Here is a 21173-nt window from a genome sequence, read left to right as displayed (position 1 = left end):
TCTATCTATGCTAAAATCTTACGGATTTTTTTAGAAAGCTAATACTTGTTTTTTATAAATCAAATCAAATCAAATCATTTTATTGGTGTAAAATCCAAATATTGGATTGTTACCAGGACAAACATGACAATCATTACTAACATAAAATATAAATTTAAACAACATTGATATTCTTATAAGACTATATATTTAAATGTTTTGGAGGAGGTGATACCTTTGCAAATTAAAAGTCGAAGTACAAACATTCATATTAATGCAATTGTTATAAAATATATCATTACAAATACTATAAGAAATTATACGTACACTAGTTTTTCTTATCAGCTAGGCTGTTTCTTAATACATATAAATCATTTACTCCGTTGACAATAATTTTAGTTACGTCATATTCATTAAAAGTAAACATAAATACAAATTTTTCCTCATCAGACATTTTGGTGAAATCAGGAATTATATTTTCTAATTCTTGAAAAAGTTTTTGCCTACATTTTTCTAAAATTTGACATTTTAAAGTAAAATGATATTCATCTTCTACATCCTGTTTACAGAGAGGACATAATCTTTTTTCCAACGGTAATTTACGGTGTCTACCCTGTTCAATATTTAGATAACTATTACTTATTCTTATTTTTATAAAATTTGATATCATGTATCGATCTAAATCTATTAATAAAAAAAATCTAATTTGTATTCTTTTTTTAATTTTCTGTATGTTCGTAATTTGTTTCCATTTGGGTTATTTTGGTCGTTAAAAAGACTGTCTTTCCAGAAATCTGTATACATTTCAGCTAATTTTTTACCTACAGATTTTATAAGGCATTTCTTAGAGAATGTACATTGATTTTCCCATACATGATTAAACCCTATTTTTATAAGAGCATTTTTTAATTTGACCGCAAAACCATTATTTAAATTCTAACTACATTTATAGGCATTTGAAGCATAACTATCTTTTTTTGCATTTATCAAATGGCACCAATAGCCACCGAAGCCTTAACAGCATCAATAGCAATAGGTAACATACCTATTTCTGCTAAAACTGCTGTGTTTACTGCAGCTTTATTTACACCAACAAGATATTTAGCAAATTGTATTTGGATTTTTGATGGTAAAAAAGACAAATATCTACATTCAAGACTGGAATTATCTTTAACTAACATATTAAGTGCCCATCTTTCACTGCAATAAAGTAGTATAGGTTTTAAACAACTTTCAAACAGTTTTAAATGTGGATAGATATTAAGTCTATCTGAGAATAGGAGCTTTCTAATGCAAAACATTGCCTTGGAAGCTTTTTTGCAGAGATGTTTTTTATATGCTTGGCCTTGTTTCGCGCTAGAGTTATCCCTCTTATATGACGTCACCATTATGGAGGTTCACTACTGAGAGGTGTGTACGGAAGCATAAAATTATGCTTCTTCTAAAAATATATTGGTCATATCATTATGAGTAATGTCTAAAATTTTAAACCATATCATAATCATTCTATCTCTTATTTACCTTAACGTTTAGCTGTAAAATAAGAAAGATTGCGGCACATACAGATAGTAGGTGATTTAGCTTTAGCTCCGTTTCTGTTTATGTTTTGATCAGTTTATAAATAACTTAGCCTTAAACGAATTTCGTGCTGTTTTTGTAAAGGCAAACTAATGTAAAAAGAAAACTTCTTTATAAAACCAAGGGGACCTCGACATATTTCTATTTTATAATATTATCTTGTCAGTTTCTAAGTAATTTCAAAAAGGTGAAATGTCAAACAGTCAGAGGTATAATATGTACAGCTGCGGAACCATAGCTCTTAGGTCCTTATGTTATATTTTGACTATTTGTGGACGGTCCGCAAAATAGTAAAAAAAATAACACAAAGACCAAAAAGCTACAGTTCTGCAGCTAATGTACAGTAGTAGTATGGCATGTACAAATTCATCTTACAATAATTGTATAAAATATCTGTCTGATGACTTAATTCACATAATAAACTTTAATACACCTTATCGATATTTGTCTGCCATTACTGGATATTATACAGGTTCCTGTAAAATTTTGATGGCTAAAACAAAATATCTGACGCCACGAAATGCACAATGGAAAAGTGATTGTTGTATGACATCAAAAGTTTAAGCACCCAGGTCAGCCGGAAATAGTGATAAGGTGTATGGTTGGAACAATAGACATATTAACACTTGTATGAAAATTTGTCCGCCATTACCTGATTACGTAAAATCATACAGGTACCCACAAACTTTGACACCTCATTTCAAAAAATTTTACTCAGAATTAAAAATGATTATTAGCTGCGTGACGTCAGAGGGTAATTAGGTGCAGATGAAATCTAAAGTCATTTGGAGACAAAATTCAGCTAAATACCAAAAATATATTTATATCTGCATCAAACATTTTCTATCATCAAACTAGGAAGTCCCAATATCAAGGGAAAAGGTATTGGCCTTACCTCCAGTCTGGGAGGTCATGGGTTTAACCAGGACAACGTCATATTAAAGATTAGAAAATTGGTATTCAAAATTGCTGCTTCTTTGCTAAACCCTGAGATTGAATTTTGACATAAGAGAGAGCCCTGACAGATAATTACAAATGGAACAGAATCTGTTAACTTGCCAAGAGCACCTGCAGCATGAGTTCACCCCTGAATCTGTTAACTTGTCAAGAGCACCTGCAGCATACAATGTAAGTTCACCCCCGAATCTGTTAACTTGCCAAGTGCACCTGCAGCATGAGTTCACCCCTGAGTCTGTTAACTTGCCAAGAGCACCTGCAGCATGAGTTCACGCCTGAATGGCCCTGATTAATACAATATTTTTAATACTTCTGCGCTTAATTTAATCTGAATCTAGAAGCAAAAGTGATTTATTTGCATTTTTTTGTTTTTATTTAGTATAAGATCAAAATAATTCAACCTTAAAAAGATGGCTGCCTATGGTAGAGGAGAATTTGATGGATTTTCTTCATATCAAGCCGGTTCTAGTAGAGGTACAATGTATACAATGATTACAGTACTTCTTTTAAACAAGGACACATACACATGTACGTCCTTGTTTTAAAGAATAAAAATGTGTTTATATTTAAGGTAAAAAAATCTGGGAATGAAGCCAGAGGTTAATTGAATTGATCGAACATACAAATGTATGTTATGTAAAGTCTCTCATGCTTGTAAATTATTAAGGAAAATAAGGCATTTTATGGTACAATGTGAATACTAATTCTTGATAAATTATCATACAATATGAAAAAGAAGATGTGGTATGATTGCCAATGACACAACTCATCCACATGAGACCAAAATGACACACAAATTAACACCTATAGGTCACCATAGGGCCTTCAACAATGAGCAAAGCCCATACTGCATAACTGTAAAAATATAAGGGCATTACTACAGGCATGGGAACACATTCTACTGACTCCACACAGCATGAGTAACGAACCCTGCAGTATAAAATATTGAAAAAGAAGAAAATAAATTGAAAGGTGTATGAACCAAATGTAAAACGCTGTTCGCATTAGGGACTATATTCGTAGACATAACTGTAAAAATATAGGGGCATACATGATCAAGGGACACAGAATTCATTATCATTTTCTCATACATGTTGTACATGTATATATTGATTGGATATGCCAGCATTGTACGGTCATTAAAGAAAAAATAATTGTTCTTATACTTTCATAATTAACATGTTTTGATTACAAATGGGTAATTCACAGTAATGTGACATAATAAGAAATTGCATTAGGGATGGTACTTAGTATTGACTTTTAATTCATTCAATTTGTAAATGTAAAATAATTCATTCAATTTGTAAATTGTGTGAAAATGTAAATGTGTATGTCATTTACTGTGTCCTTCTCTAGTGTTATGTTGTGATGTTACGGTTGACATTTACATAAATAACAGCAAGAAACTATAAAAGTACTGTTTTTGTAAGTGTGCTGTGATTCTTTGTTATGAATACAAGCACCTTTTTCATTCCACATGTAAATGTTCGAGGTGTTTAGTAAAAATCCATTTCTACAAATATTATGATTTAACAGGTTCTGAAGGAGGAAGTGAGTTTAACCGATTGTCAAATACTGTTGGAAGTAATATACAGAAAATAACACAGAATGGTGAGTAAACAAGTACATGTATATTACACAGAAAACAAATAGATATCCAGTATAATCTGTAGGATATGGCATGAATCCTTCACCCATCAAATCACCAAAGGATAAACATAAAACATGTAATACTATAATGCATTGTAAGTGAATTTATCTCGATAGTTAAATTATAAATTTTAAAGTCCTCGCCGAGGCGGCTCGGACTTTAAAATTGATAATTTAACTATCTCGATTGGATAAATCCGATAATCCACTGGTATCAATGTTAGAATCTATATTTAACCCTGCTAGGTCTGAGGCAGAATTTTTGTATTGCCACATGTTAGGAACATTCTATAGAATTGAGGCTCCCTATATTTAATATAAATGTTATTTTCCAGTATCCCAGATCCAGAGACTTGTTGGTGTTATTGGAACTTCACAAGACTCTCAAGACTCCAGAGATAGAGTGTAAGGAACTTTACTCATCGTTAGTTATAGTCCTAGGATGCTTCAAAATGAAAGAACAAAATGAATATATTCACCAGCAGTAAATTCCAAAGTGTAATATGTGGTGTGCCACATTTTGGATTTGATAATCCAAAAATTTCAGTGCTAACTATCGATGAATTACAAATTTTAAATCTTAATTGCTGAATTCAGAACATCAAACTTTAGACAAAACACAAAAAATTGACATACTCAGTAGTCAGTACAATGTCTATTAAAATACAACATACAGTTATGAAGAGATGGGAGGTTTATCAATATTAAAACTGATATATTGTCTGGTTTTAATTATTTTACAGGCATCAGCTAACACATTACACCAACCAGCTAGCCAAAGAAACAAATGTAGATCTGAAGTCATTTGCAAGATTACATGTATCACCAGCAGATCAGGTAAAAAGTTGTTACACTTCTGATATATTGTAATTATAAAGTTAAATTACTGCTCCCTTCCACCAGGCAGAGTTGGGGATATGGAAATGTGTCTGACTGTCCACAATCATTACAAATAAATTTGGAATAGTAAGCAAGGTGTAATATAAACAAAATAACGATCAATATTGTTTGGTGAATATTTTGTTCCTTCAGCTTTATAATCTGTTCACTAAATTGAGATAAATTATTTTTATTAAGTCAAAATGGAAGATGCAGAAAGACCGATATACAGAAGAATTTAGTAATGCATTAACCAACTTCCAGACGACACAAAGGACTGCTGCAGAGAAGGAGAAAGCAAGTGTAGCCAGAGCAAGGGCACATTCATCAACAACAAAGGTATACCATTTATTGTTTGAATCATAATTCATATTGATTTTGCCTCATATTTTACCTCGATTGGTAGGGATATGAATTTTAAACAATTTGTATCCTGATTTTATACAACTTTTTGTTTAATCTGAAAATGAAAATTGACATACACTGTGAACAAGTAGTAAACTAGAAAACAAAATATTATGTATATAGATATGAGAAGATGTGGTATAAGTGCCAATGAGAAAACTCTCTATCCAAGTCATAATTTGTAAAAGTAAACCTTTATAGGTCAAAGAACATTCTTCAAAATGAAGCCTTGGCTCACACCAAACAGCAAGCTATAAATGGCCCCCAAAATGACAAGTGTAAAACTCTTCAAGCAGAAAACCAACGGTCTAATCTATATAAAAAAACAAGAAACGAGAAACATTTATTAAACCAATAAATTAACGACATCCACTGAATATCAGGCTCCTGACTTATGACAGGTGCAAACAGATGGGTTTAAAGGTTTTAACAGGTACTATTCTCACCTGGAACAATAGAGCTATATATAAACTTTAGTTATGAAGTACTGAAAATGTTGTTTATATTTTAGATAATGGAATTTAAGAAAAGACAAATATTAATAAATGTATTTTGATAATTTGTTAGCATTTGTAATTTTTGTTTTTTTACTTACAATTTTTTATAATTTGTATTGTTCTATATATGAATATATGCCTAACTAAATAAATATTAATTTGATTTCAGTATCCATTTGAAGATGAACCACAGGAAGATTTTACATCACCTGGGTAGGTTTAAAGAATGTATTTATATTGTTTTGTTGGTCGCTCTTTATGTTTGTAGACTTTTTAGGATTATAATTTATTTTTCTATTGGCCATAACATGTCATGTTGTTATGTTACTAATTTTCACATCACATAAAGATCTTGCAATCAGTCAAGACATTATTAATTGTATTTGACTCTGGGTTCATAAATATTTGGATGAAATGTTGAATTCAGAACACATGGGTTTAAAGATAAATTATCAATTGTAAATTTGAAATAAGATTTTTAATTTTCATAAAGTTTCAAGTATAGATACAAAGATGAACTCTTACAGGAGCATACAGAGTCACAAGTACATTTTAAGAGCAAATTAATTCTCAGAAACACATTGTGATGACAGCTGTTTGATTATTATAACCTCTACTTTAACTCTTACCTGATTGACTGAATATCATGGTTGTTCAACTGTTTCTGTTATATATTTTTATACATATCATTTTCAGATTTTCACAAACAAAACAAGTCTTAGTAATGGAGGAAGATGTTGATTTAGAAATGATTCAAGAACGAGAAAATGCTATCAAACAGTTAGAGGTTAGTAAATAAGTCTTTCTTAAAAGTAAATATATCATACTGATTACTGCAAGGAAGTCAAATCTATTTAAAAAACATATATGTATTTCCTGTTACATGCCTTCAAAAAAGTAGTGTCCGTTGATCAGATCCTTATTTTTCTGAGATCTCATCATAAAATTCCTTGATCAGATGTTTAAATGTTTAAGATTGTTAAACTGACATACACATTTGTTTATGGTCGGATTTTATCAGCCAAACCAAGCACACTAATTAGAAACAAATTTTTGTTTCGAATCATAGTGAAATTTAAAGTTTTTTGGAGTTTTTTTTTTTTTTCAAAAATAGTTACAGCTAAAGTCTATAGATTAGGGTCAGTCGGGCAACTGGAAAGACACTATTTTTTAACCACTATTGATTAATGAAACTAGTGCAATCAGGTTATGTCTATAAGTCTGTTCATTTGATTGTGTTTGTAATTGACACAAAGATTTTCCAACAATCATAGATACAATTCTGATATATCAATTTATTGTATCTCTTTCAGCGTGATATAACAGATGTCAACCACATCTTTAAAGATCTTGGCATGCTGGTCCATGAACAAGGTGATATGTTAGGTGAGTTTTGATAGAGTTACTTCCCCTGATTCTTATTTATGTTTTATCAATGAACATTTGTTACATGCTATTTCAATCTAATCTTTAAAAAATTCCTATCATGGTCCAAGTTGTATATTCAGTAAGATTAAATAAAGAAAAAGAGTTATGTTCATTTACCATAGTCTTGGTACAAAATAGTACATACTGTGAAAGTACTTTAATTCGTGGGTATCAATTTTTGTGGATTGAGCAATATTTACATGTTCCTGGGTTTTTAAATTCGTGGATTTTAATTTTCTAAATAAAAATTAAAAATTAAAGCCTTTATAAACACGAAGGTTACTAATACCGTATAGCGGGATTTTTTCGCGGGTGTAAATTTTTGCGATTGAGGGGCAACAAGGTATACGAAAAATTTTGGCGGATTTATAATTCCCAATAAAATATTTTGGCGGTTCCTAAAATCATTGCAGTTAAAAAAAGTTGTATAAATTGACAGGAAGAAAATATTGGAAACATCTGTGTTGAAGTTCTGTATAAATACAAGAAATTAAAAGAAATGATGATTTTAATAGTAACAATAAAAACATTTGGTAATTGGAAACAATATTTTAGCAAGTTCAGAATTCTCAGCCGGTATTATTTTCTTAGGTTTAAAGAAATTTAAGTCTTCGGACTTTAATGAACAACTGATATTTTTACATGTGTGAAAAAGAAACTCAGTTTAATTAAAACTCACGACGTGATTTTATAAAATACATGTATGTACAATGCCCTTTGGAATTTATAATGTTAAACTAAACTATTCCGTTATTGACCTGCCGACCGGAAAAAAATTATCGTTCTCACTTTAGAGTTGAGATAGTACCGAACGTATGCATAAAATTTCGCGGAATTTATTTTCATGATTTTCATTTATCCGCCAAAATAAGCGAAAATAAACACCCCGCGAAAATAACCCGCTATACGGTAGTCTGGATTGAAGGAAATTGCAAAGTAAACATTGACACGTGTAAATCGTAATGATAACACTAATTAACCCATGATAAAGTGATCAACAGATTAAAGACCAATGAAAGGTGTTAATTAGGCAATAAACATGTCACCTAAATTAAACTGCTCTCAGAATAAAAATATTCTCAGATTTGGTGTTATTCAATATATTCTCTAGATCATATCAGTAGTCAAATCTACCGATGGTGATCTTTCCATGTCTTGATTTGGACAATGGTTGTTTTATTTCGTTGAACACTTAAATTTGTGGATAAAGACATCCACGAAAACCATGAAATTTGGTACCACATGAATAAAAATACTTCACAGTATAAGAAGATGTGGTATGAGACCCAATTAGACATCTCTCTATCCAAGTCACAATTTGTAAAGTTCAACCATATAAGGTCAAAGTACAGACTTCAATATATTACATATATATGCTTTATAACTTAACTTATAAATCATAACTTAGATCACTGGTCTATAAACAAGGTGATAGGCAAGTATTGAAAATGGATAAGGTTGTTTCCCCTAAATATGAAAATTATATTATTGCTGACTTCAAGAGATGTTTATATAACAGATAACATGTTTCTCAATCATATGCCATTACTGTATTCAACAAACATATGTAATTGTTTCTGATTTATATTACAGATAGTATAGAAGCTAATGTAGAGACAGCACAAATACAAGTCCATGAAGGCAATAAACAACTAGCTAGTGCTTCAACATATCAGGTATTATATCTACATGGTTAAATTGTGTAGTCAGGTTTACACTTATTACAATTTAACATGCATATTCTTTCTTTACTTTCTCTGACAATACATTTATGTTTTATCCAAATGAGATTTTGGTTGCTCTAGTGTCCTGTTCAATTTTTACCAGTGAAATGGATTTGTTTTGAATATCATGTAAAAGCTTCAAAAAAGGGAATTATTCATTCATATAAATTTGAAAATATTAAATTATTGGTTTTTATGAGGGAAAATCAAACCAAAAGCAACATATATATTAGTGAGAGGATGAGGGTCTGTAACATAGAATGAATTGTGTCTCTCTGTGGAGTGAAAGGGAAAAAAAAAGATATAAAATTATGTAAACACTAAAATATTTTAAATCAAAATGAAGTTGAGGTCCAATTTTATTTATGCCGTACCATAAGGTACAGACCAAAGACACCAAAGAACAAGTGTCTGTACTACACCAAAATACATCAGAACAAGATATATCTGTAGTTGATAAGGACAGTAATCCAGATCAAGGTTGTATTTCTGAAGTTGGTCAGAGTAATAACTCAAACCACGGGGAGAAAGGTTCCAATAGGGTAAGGGGTTTTTACTCCTTCATTCATACATATATGCAACTATTTTCTTGTCAGGTTTATAAACTGTTAAGTGAAGAATTGCTCTAAGCAATGTTCTGACAATTTCTGCATGACCCTTTGTACTGCATGCTTCAGAGTTTAGAACTGTACCGCTGCAATGTCCTGGACAGTTGGTCTTCTGTTAACACTTTATATTGATGTATATTTTGGATGATAGACAGGTTAGACAATCCATATATTTGATAAAGACTCCTCATCGACTTTTTCTGTTTCTGTTTGACCTATCTGTTTTCTTTGAATTCCATTAATCAATCATCAAACAAAAAAAAAGTGAAACTAGATAAATTTGTAATCCATCAAACCTTCCAAATAAAAAAATCCAACTTTGAGATATGGTGCAAGATGCCTGCCATTTTGATTTAAGAACAAATACTTCTGCAGCTGATACAGTAAGACAATATGGTTCCCAACAAGACAAACTTCTGGCCACCGTTTCAGAAAGCCTTCTTAACTTACGATGATCGTATCAGTTTACGTGTGGTTCTACGTTCCCGTTACGTGTGTTTCACAAAGGCATCGTAAAGAACTACTAAAATGATCGCAAGTTACGTCGTGTTTATCATCGTAAGTGTATCGTAAACCGAGAAGAGTGCTTTCTTTCACGTCCGCACTTTTATCGAGTATGGCGTGCCAAATAAACATTTTTTTAAATAATTATTATGGATGGCGAATTATGGCGATATTTGTATATCAACATTAATACAACTAAAGAATTTTAGTCCGTTTTCAATATTAATTCAAGATAAATGACGCTTACAGTCATAGGACAAAAGTGAATTCTTACTCAAAAAATGTCCGATCATTTGAACTAAATCGGTATTTTTCAAAAAAATATTACCAAGTAAGTCTACGAGTGATTTTTATAAAATAGATACCATAAGATGCAGAAATGTCTGAAGTTTAATTGTTTATTTGGCCATATTTTTAGTGAGATTCTTTTTCAGTATTGAATGGGTTAAACACAAATTATTATTTTTACGATTTTAATTTGTTTAGAATACATAGCAAACTTTGACGTGAGTTAAGCAATATTTTTTTTTATGTTCACCTTGTCAGTAATTTAAAATACATTGTACCAATATTCTTTTTGGAGACAAAAAACAGTCAAATATATTCAACGAAACTATCCGACACAGTGAGGGTTTTAGATAAGGGGCAATGAAAAGGGGGGGAATTTGCACTACACAAATTAAACCATTTATCAATTTTGTTAAATGTTTGATTGAAACGAAACACAGAAAATATAAATAATTTAACTTAGCTTATTTGTAACAATTTAAGCAGTAGATTAGATGAAATTAGATATATCTGGTGACCTTCTGCTGTTGTTTTTTTTTTTTTATTTGGTCGGGTTGTTGTCTCTTTGGCACATTCCCCATTTCCATTCTCAATTTTATTATCTAGTTTGTAATATATGAGGGAAAAGTAATGAGAAGCTAGCGCTGAGCATAAAGTTTTATAACATGTACAGCATTATTAGTTATCCGACATTAAGAGTTATCTGGAATCTGACAAAGTAAACATTTTATCATCAGAACAGATTAGGTTTATTATTGATAGCCCAATATTTAAAAAAATGCTTATATAAAAATCGCTTTGAAGGATTTTAATTTTATTTTTTTTAACTTTTATTTGTAGTGAAAGTGAAAAATAGGTTTTCCCCAACCCCCCAAAAAGCATTCGTCTTCCAGACCTATATATAAAATATATTTTTTGTTGTTGTTTTTTTTTAAATTGGAATCAATAATCATGGATCTCTCAAATATGAAACTTAGGACGTAGGAATCATTCCGGCGAAAGAATATAAATTTTCAAATTATAAAGAATCGAAGTACTCTCAGATCTATTCATTGTGACTTGTTGTATCGGATGTATAAGTATCCGGCCTTGTCCACATGTATTTTTGTCCATCTGAGGAGTTAAGCCTTTTTCAACTGATGTTTATAGTTCGTTCTTATGTTGTACTGTTATACCACTGTCCGGGCCAGGTTAGGGGGAGGGTTGGGATTCCGCTAACATGTTTAACCCCACCACATTATTTAATGTGCATGTCCCTAGTCAGGAGCCTGTAAATAAGCGGTTGTCGTTTGTTTATGTGTTACATATTTGTTTTTCGTTCATTTTTTTTTTACATAAATAAGGCCGTTGGTTTTCTCGTTTGATATGTTTTACAGTCTTATCGGGGCCTTTTATAGCCGACTATGCGGTATGGACTTTGCTCATTGTTGAAAGCCGTACGGTGACCTATAGTTGTTAATGTTTGAGTCATTTTGTGGGTAGTTGTCTCATTGGCAATCATACCAAACATTCACCTCATTCACAAACTCAGATATCTTGGGTTATTTCAAATAAATATCTGATACTAGTATTCAAGCGCCTATTAATGGGATAGGATGCTTAATACTATAAGAGTATCCACAAGTAGAGTTTTGGTGGTCTCTTTTAAAAATCGGTGCATTAGAATATTATGATACAACCAACCAACAAAAAGGGTTGCCTACTAAGTATATAAAAGCTAAAGAATATGCAAAGCTTGTAATTTTTACGACGCAGGAGTTCGGATTAGAGGGGTTCCCAACCGTGAATATTAAATAATATATACCGATTTGATTGGCCGATAAATGTTTTAACACACGACGCCATCAATTTACGTAAATATTTTAGAAATATACAGACGACATTTCGCAATCCACGGCTCCTAGGAAAGTTTCTTGTAGTGTTACGTAAAGCGGGAAATACGCGTTTATGTATTTAAAAATTGGTAATTTTAAATTATTAACTTTTTTTACATTTAGACTTCTTCCTTTTTTTCCTAGATTGTTACATTATTTGGAGAGTTGCTATTTAATGTGGTTTTTTTTGTATCGTTTCTATCAAATTTTATTTTTATATTAAAACGAGAAATTGACCTGTTGTCTCACTAGCTGTTTTTACTTTTTTTCTAGATAAAAATCCTAAAAATTCTAAAAACTTTTCATCCACATTTTGTCGGCTTCAATCTAGTGAGCAATATTGTATTTCATGCTAAATACAGACGCTTACCATATTAAATTAACGAGACCTATTAAAATAGTCAAAACAATAAGTTTTTATTCCAATTACAATTTAACTTTTTATATCAATTCGAGATTTATGTCGTGTTGATCTGTAATATATTTATTTGTATTAAAACTTGACCTTAAAATCTGACAGACCGTATGCGAACAGTCCGACGTATGCCGCGTATTTTGAAAAAGTACGCGTACGGTACAAATACTCATATGGTCTGGAACATAGACATCTATCTATATTGTTGAAAACTATACTATACTATGTTGCCTTCTGGATGTCCTTAGTTCGTCTTTGTCATTTGATTGCTGTTTTATTAATGTATTACCTACATTTCCAACTAGCTGTTTTGTATAGCTAAAACGGCTATTGTGTATAGAATAATTGTCTTTCTTTCCCTAAATAACATATATACTTAAAAGAAGACGGACTGAGGAGAGATGTGCAGGGGCACTTGTTTCGATCTATTAAATAATAAAGTAAACAGAAAAAAATGCTTCACTTTTCAATCTGAAACCCCCCCCCCCCCCCTTTTCCAAATTATTTTTCTACTGTATTAATTTTTTTAAGACATGTCACATCTACACAAAGTCTTATTGATCTGCAGCTTACCCTCTATTAGTTTTGGTATATATGATCTACATTAAATTCGATCCAAAAATAGTCACTCGAAAGGCATATATAATATATATCTTAATAGTTGCAATAAGTTCCATCTATAACCACGAAACTAATTACAGTCAGATATTTATTGCGATATTCTTATTTTAAAAAATACATTTCTTTTTTGGCCGAAATTACAAAGAATAATTATTATCTGCTTTGAATGTGAAACACTGATTTCAGATTTATATTGTACACATAACTTGAAAATGGGAATAAAACATCCTTCTATAAACGTTTTATCGATTACCACTGTGTCTGTAGTGATATAATTATAAATAGATTTCAGGCCCCGGCGCCATAAAACTATTTGAGTACAGTTTTTTTACTCAGCCTGAGAATTTTCTCAATTTTTTTATTCTCAGCAAAATACACCGCCATAAAAAAGATTCTCAGATTTTTTTACTCAAAGTTAAGAATATTCTTAAATATTTGAGTATGGCCAATAGCATACTTAAGTATAAAAAAAATTCTTAAATGTTGCTATTTAGGGTATTTGATATAAAATTACAATTGTTAATAATATTTTTTTTAATTTTGAAGAACGTCACTATTCTACACAAACCAAGTTGTATCCAAAAAGAGCATACACATATTTATTAAGTCCAAAATTTTTGTTTGGCTAACGTCGTCTTTTTCATATATTTTGTAGAATAATTACTCAATTTTGTCAAAAACTGTAAAAATTGAGGTTTCAGGCTTTTTTCCAGAGTTCATAATTTGTTGATTGATTTAAATTATTCAATCAAACTGTTGCTAAAACAAACAAAAAAAAGTACATACAGCTCTATGATACTATGAATTTAAGAAAAGATTGAAATACTTTTTTTATTCTAGTGTGAAACAGCTTCACTGCTCCTTTGTTATAAGAAATTATCCACATTTTAGAGGGCATCGCATATTTGAGCGAACATTTTTTTTGTTAGGGCTATTTGACTGATGTTCTAGAACGGAAACCATTGTATTTGAACTTTTTAGAGGTACATATAACTTTTTTCTTCACTAACACACGCAATAAATGTTAAATATATTTTTTAATTTAATATTCTCCAAAGTATTTGAGATATAGACAATAATTGATATTATGTTAGACAGTTGGGCCTAACAAGGATAAAATATAGTTTATGTGGTCGGTTTTTTTCTTTCTTTTTAGATTAATCTCTCTTATATCTACTTTTTACAATTTACTACTGCATCAGGTACCTTAATAATATTGCAATATTGGTACCTCATATCTACAAACCAAATATATGTATAATCAAATATACCTAATGTCACCATTTCTACTGTTATTTCTTAGATATTCAAATTATTACTAAGATGTAAAATAATTCCCCCCCCCCCCCCTGTTTGGTTTTAAACAGGTATGAAATTGATAAATGTCTAATTTGTGCAGTACAGTAACAGATTCAGGGGAGATATAGACGAAAAATCTATCATGTGAAAATCATGATACAGAAGGAAATTCCCATATGCACGATCAGAACAGAAGAATTTTACAGAATAAATATTTCTTACAAAATACGAAAAAAAAACCAACCCCCAATTCCCCTTACTCCTTATAAAGACCCTCATATATCATTGTGACGGATAGTTTTGCAGTTTGTTCTATTTAACTGTATTTATTTTTGAAAAAGAATGTTTGAACACTTGGTGTTTTTAATAAATGAAATGGGCAATATATATGTCATGCCTTCTCACACCACGTCGTATGTTCAATTTCTCTTCCTGTGCAATATGATATTCACCTCATTATGCTGCTTGCTGAGCAATTTTTATGACTACTTGATTAGTTATTAAATCGCTTAAAATTCTGTATCAAATTTATATTAAAAGTTACATACATGTACCTTGAATATTGATTACAATTATTTACTTGCTTTCATATTATAAAAATATCCGGTTTGTTGGTTTTTTGTTGTGTTTTTTTTTGTTTTTTTTTGTTTATAGATCTGAGAAAAAAAAGTTATAAACAATTAACTAAAAAATGTCACATAGTGTCTTCTAATGTGTCGTCTGAATTCATAATGTATGTTATTGATCCGTCTTATTGTTTATTTGGCATGCCATACTCGATAGAAGTGCGGACGTGAAAGAAAGCACCCTTCACATAAACGTCAACGCATATTACATTCCAAGGAGATAAAATTTCGAAGATTTCGCCATTATTAATAAAACATCATCATTAAAACGTGCATCTTAGACAGAAGTTGTATGAAAATAAATGTTGGCACCGATATAAATCTGTTGGATGTAAAAATTATCTTCAAACTAGGTGTTTATTTAATTTTAGAATAGACCATTCCACGCATATTACATGCTTAACAAATCTATGCAGTTTTCAACTTTGTCTAGTTTTCCAGAATGAAATAATTTGGAATAAACTATGGTATAATCAGAGACATATATAATTAAGGAATACCATTATTATGTCTTAATGTGTAATGTTTTAACAGAGACATAATCTTTAAAAAAAAAATTAAAAAAATGAAACTCATTAAAAAGTTATATATATTTATAACAAGATACTGGTAAATAACTTAAATATTTTGAGATCTTTGTCTTTTATTTCAAACAATTGTCCACAAATTATTTATGTTACCTATGCGTACAAAATGCTACTTGTCATTTCATCCATCATTGATTTTTTTTTATGTTTTACATTGTTAATAAAGAGATAAAACCTGCGTTTTTGCGAAGTTTGGTACACTTTTTAGTTTTCAAACATCTATTTTACCCCTTACATCACTGAGAAAAAAATTCTCAACTGAGAAAAAAAATACTCAGCTGAGAATATTCTCAACGTTGAGAATATTTTTTTATGGCGGATAAAAAAGTTCTCATTCTTAGCTGAGTAAAATAATTCATTCTGAGAATATTTTTTTACTCAGCAAAAAAAAGTTTTATGGCGCCGGGGCCAGAACGCGGACGTGATAGAAAGCCTATTTATCAAATTGTCAAGACGGACGCCGGTAAGAAATAAGATGAGTAAAAGTGATTATAAATGCCTAGGATTTGGAAATTGCATTATGAAAGTTGCTTGCATATACAAATAATCAAACGAAAATAGACTTTAATTAAGTGTAGTTCTATAATATTGACGATTCTTCTTTGTCTTCTAACATTTGAGGCATCTTGACCAAGAATAAAGAACGCTGCAAATGGATTAATTCATTTTCGTAGAAAAGCTACGATGGAGTTACGACTGGGTATAGCTGTAGTAATGTTACGCATAGGATTAAGGCATTATTTACGATCATCTTAACTTACGATGGCTTTGTGAAACGTCTGTAAATCCTACGATTTATTTACGATGGGCTTACGATGACACGTAAACTTACGAAGGCTTTGTGAAACGGTGGCCTGGCTTTTATTTTTGTATGTGAGAATTTTAGCATTGTGCATATGACTGTCTTTCAATTTGATTATATTTTTTTTGTATCTCTTTATTTCTATATATTTAGTTTGACCTATTTGTTTATTTCCATATAATTAGTCTGACCTATTTATTTATTTGTTTATTTTTTATTTGGACCTTTTTGTTTATTTCTATGTTTTCTTAAAACTGTTTGTTTATTTCTATGTTTTCTTAAAACTGTTTGTTTATTTCTGTCTGTTTATTTTTGCATGTTAGTTGAAGCACTTGTTTATTTCAGAGTAAGGCACGAAGAAAAAAATGTATCTGCCTGGTTATAGTGTTTGTGATAATAGCAGTTGTAGCCATTATATTAATTGTTACATTAAAGAAGTAATCAGGTAGGCATATATAAATCTGCTACAGTGTAAAAAAAAACAGGATTATTTGCTGCTTTTAGTTAAAAAAAACATTTATTTTTTTGCTTTATTTAAACTTATTTTGTTTTGTTTTTGTTTAGTTTATTATTAGATACCTTAATACCACTCATCTCTGGGTGATACATTTTTGGACAAAACTCATTTAAAAAAAAGAGAGGATATATATCTGACACATATTGAAACAAAAATAAACATTATTTATATGAGAATCATTTCTTAAATCACACAATTATTTTGTATTGGAAAAAGACAAAACTAGTAACGATATTTCAGAATAATGAAACTTAATTTTCTATTTGTAGAAGAAAAGCAGAAGGAAGAAGTGTATAATTATTGTAATTCTCTTGGTTGTTCTAATATTCCTCATTCTTATCATCTGGGCTGCTACAAAAACAGACTAACTTTACCCAAGGGAAGTAACTCAGTCTGCACACAACGATACCCATGTCAAACAGTGAGGAGACAGCTTTGTCAAGAATTACGTTAACATTTTGTTCAAAAGAAATTCCAATATATTACCAAGAAGTATCAAAATATCTGTTTAAAATGAAAACAATGTTTGTTTAGCTTAATTTTCGTATGGACTGATTTAGTGTAATGGAAGATGTTCCATATCATGTCATTTATAATTTATTTAATAACATTTACATATTATAACACTGGATGTTCTGTTAAAGCAGACTTTTATATAAAATTGTAAATCAAATGTCAGGTATATTGGCCATTGACATGATTTAAAATCAACAAAATGGTGATCTTGGTCTCTTTGTTTATGATATTGATTATACCATAGTCCCTTAGCAGAGTTCACCAAGGAACGTGTATTACTATATGCATTTACAAAATAATGCTTGAAGTGATTGGAGTTTTAATGTAATTCATTCATTATATTTTCCACTAGTTTAAATGAAGTGCTTAAGTTCATTTGTCGCCAAAAAATTACCTTGTACCTTTGTCTATAGAAAGGTAGTTCCAAAACTAATGCACTTTTTGGGCTAGTGGAAGATTATTAACTTTTCAATGTTAGTTACCCCCCTTAGTTTGTAGTTTTTACAGTGCATTTATTCAAATTATAACTCACAATTATCCAAATAAGACATGAAATTGAAATTTTATCTTGGCAATACTATATTTTGTTTAATTAGGGCATCTGTGGTCGAGTGGTCTGAGTAATTCATCTACAGCAATAACTAGTCTGTCACTAAGAAGTTGTGAGTTCTAACCCAGCTCATAGTAATTGTGTAGACTCCTATCTTGATTGACTAGGATTACTAGTTTTCCCGACCAAGTGTCCATGATTCTTTCTATGTTATGCTGCTCCATCCTCCAAGAAGTGACCACCATGATGAACCCAACACATGCTGAGAGTGTTGCTAAACACCATCCATCCGTCAATATTGGAAATTCAGTTTTTAAATTGTTGTAAAAGAACAAAGAACACCTTGACCATTCTCTATAATAATAAGACGTGAACAATTCCACAGATCATTATAGATAATTTTGTCTTTATATTTATAGACCCCACATTGTTACCATTATTATATATTATTTTAAGAGAATACCATATAGAATGTTGATAAACTTATTTCTGTGTGTGAATGTTATATGAAGTTTTGTATCTAGCATATAATAAACTGTTCTCTATTACTAGTAAATTTAATTTTGTGTGTGATATGATTGTATCATATTTGATTTTTTTCTCAGAACTGTACGACAGTTTTATGATGTATTTTGTTCTAGTAAATACTGACCTACAAATTAGTTTAACGATTAGTATCAACAGAACAGTATGACGATTAAGCTTGAGTGGTAAAATTCTCAAAATCAAGAGACAGTTAGAATTATTGAGAAAGTACAATCTCTGTTAGGTATTTGATGCATTTAAAATATTTATTTTGTTAAGTGTATGTCTGTGACGAACTAGATTTGAAATTAGATTTAAGTTGTAATCAAAATTCATAGCTAAATAAACTCATTTAAATCGCATCCTTTATTATATCATCAAAAACTAGTCTATGATAGCCTTTATTGGCTTTGAGACTAAGTCATTTAAGATTTTATTACCCAAGTTTATCAAAGACAAAAACACATCATATTGATAGTAATTCTATTTACGTTCCAGTCTTTAAATGGTGAATAAAAGTAGGTGTTTGGAATATGTACTAGCTTAAGTTATAATTCTAACCAAACTGAATCAGATGTTGATGATAATTACTGTTTTCAAGTATAGCTATTTCAAATTATTATACATGCTATAATGTTACTACTACCTTTAGGACAGAAAGCAACATAAACCAAAACTTATCCAAGAAATAAGATTTCCAGTAGCACAATAATTTATATCCCTACAGGTACTTTTTGTAACTTAAGATATATGATTTCCCTAACAGGTACTTTTTGTATCTTGAGATATATGATTTCCTTAACAGGTACTGTTTTTAACTTGAGATACAATGTATATGATTGACATTCCTGGTTATGAATGAGTATGATTGGTGCAATAAGTCTGTATATTAAATGTTAGGTAATTATATCAATACACATTTGGTTGTTATTATGTTTTGTTATAGACTGTATAAAATAAATGTGATATACTGTATAGAGTTTTTCTTATCAGGTCATCTTCTTGCCACTTTGTCATATTTGTCTTTGTGTGATTACCGTTTTGAGTCATGTGTAGTATGCAGTTGTGTTTAATACACACTCTTTACTCTCCAGACACACACACACACAAACAAAACAAAACAAAATTGTGATATGAAGTATGAAGAAAGTTGAAAAAATATTTGTAAATTAAAATAAATGAAAAGTTAAAAAAAATCTAAGCAAATTTTCTCTTCAGAATTATCTTTTTATTCCTTTAATTTTTTGCAATCAAAAGGAAAACATAGTATGAAACAGGGTCATTTTTGAATTGTGATTGGTCAATTGTTTCAAAAAAATGTGAAATAACTAGTCATATTAATTAAAAAGATTCATTGTTTGGTACACATTTTTTGGTGAAGGCCAGCATGACTATTAGTTCAGACTTTATTCTACATAACTGAGGCATATTGTATAGACAGTTGACATATTGTATAGACAGTTGACATATTGTATAGACAGTTGGCATATTGTATAGACAGTTGACATATTGTATAGACAGTTGGCATATTGTATAGACAGTTGGCATATTGTATAGACAGTTGGCATATTGTATAGACAGTTGACATATTGTATAGACAGTTGGCATATTGTATAGACAGTTGACATATTGTATAGACAGTTGACATATTGTATAGACAGTTGGCATATTGTATAGACAGTTGGCATATTGTATAGACAGTTGACATATTGTATAGACAGTTGACATATTGTATAGACAGTTGGCATATTGTATAGACAGTTGGCATATTGTATAGACAGTTGACATATTGAATAGATACCTAGCTTAGTGAAGACACTTGGCATATTCTGTAGACACTAGGCATATTGTTGAAGACCCTATATAAATGACTAAGTGTGCTTTGTGTTGTTGGGTTACTGCCTCATTCATACAAACTATATGGTATATTTGTCATGGAACTTGTATATATTTGTTGCAGATCAAGACTACCATGGAAAGATTCAAACTTGAAGCCTATAAAAAAGCTCACATATATCCAAATTTAGAAAGGAAATCATGATGGTAAACACCTAAATATATCAAACAAATTAAAAATACAATTGTAGAAAAAATTTACTGCCTTCCAGATAACATAGTAAGAATAATGGTCAAAGAAAACAATAATTTTGCACAGACAGACGTTCTTTTCTTATAACACAATCAACAAAGACAGGAAAAGTACATCTTTATTGGGATCACACAACGTTATGTCTGTTTAAAAATAAGTGATAAACATCAAGCACGGAACTGTAAATCAATCTCACTAATGTGTTTTTCCCTGTTAAATACTAGAGCACATCATGAAACACCTTGAATCAAACAA

General features: G+C 30.4%; 1 protein-coding gene across 3 annotated transcripts; it reads left to right on the top strand.

The window, feature by feature from the left end:
- Nucleotides 1-1353: 1353 nt before the first annotated feature.
- On the top strand, nucleotides 1354-19802 carry LOC134697262 (syntaxin-7-like). Of its 3 annotated transcripts, XM_063559444.1 has the most exons (12): nucleotides 1354-1389; nucleotides 2894-2988; nucleotides 4051-4125; nucleotides 4500-4569; nucleotides 4908-5001; nucleotides 5242-5382; nucleotides 6115-6158; nucleotides 6642-6732; nucleotides 7259-7331; nucleotides 8967-9049; nucleotides 17067-17166; nucleotides 17508-19802. In XM_063559444.1, the coding sequence occupies exons 2-11, from the start codon at nucleotides 2925-2927 to the stop codon at nucleotides 17160-17162; spliced, it is 831 nt and encodes a 276-aa protein (XP_063415514.1). In that variant the 5' UTR covers nucleotides 1354-1389; nucleotides 2894-2924; the 3' UTR covers nucleotides 17163-17166; nucleotides 17508-19802. The 3 variants fall into 3 exon arrangements, with proteins under 3 accessions (XP_063415514.1, XP_063415499.1, XP_063415506.1); XM_063559429.1 differs by lacking the exon at nucleotides 17067-17166; XM_063559436.1 differs by lacking the exons at nucleotides 1354-1389; nucleotides 17067-17166 and adding an exon at nucleotides 1413-1547.
- Nucleotides 19803-21173: the final 1371 nt, after the last annotated feature.

The sequence above is a fragment of the Mytilus trossulus genome, chromosome 1, assembly GCF_036588685.1.
Source record: "Mytilus trossulus isolate FHL-02 chromosome 1, PNRI_Mtr1.1.1.hap1, whole genome shotgun sequence".
NCBI classification, from domain to species: Eukaryota; Metazoa; Mollusca; class Bivalvia; order Mytilida; family Mytilidae; genus Mytilus; species Mytilus trossulus.
The sequence above is the reverse complement of the archived record's forward strand: the minus strand, read 5'-3'. Positions and strand labels throughout refer to the sequence as shown.

What these genes read in the sequence shown, in the direction of transcription:
- LOC134697262 (XM_063559429.1), top strand. Translation starts at nt 2,925, where the DNA reads ATGGCTGCCTATGGTAGAGGAGAATTTGATGGATTTTCTTCATATCAA. An exon ending in TCAAGCCGGTTCTAGTAGAG is followed by an intron (nt 2,989 to 4,050) that starts GTACAATGTATA and finishes ATGATTTAACAG; the next exon opens with GTTCTGAAGGAGGAAGTGAG. An exon ending in CACATTCATCAACAACAAAG is followed by an intron (nt 5,383 to 6,114) that starts GTATACCATTTA and finishes ATTTGATTTCAG; the next exon opens with TATCCATTTGAAGATGAACC.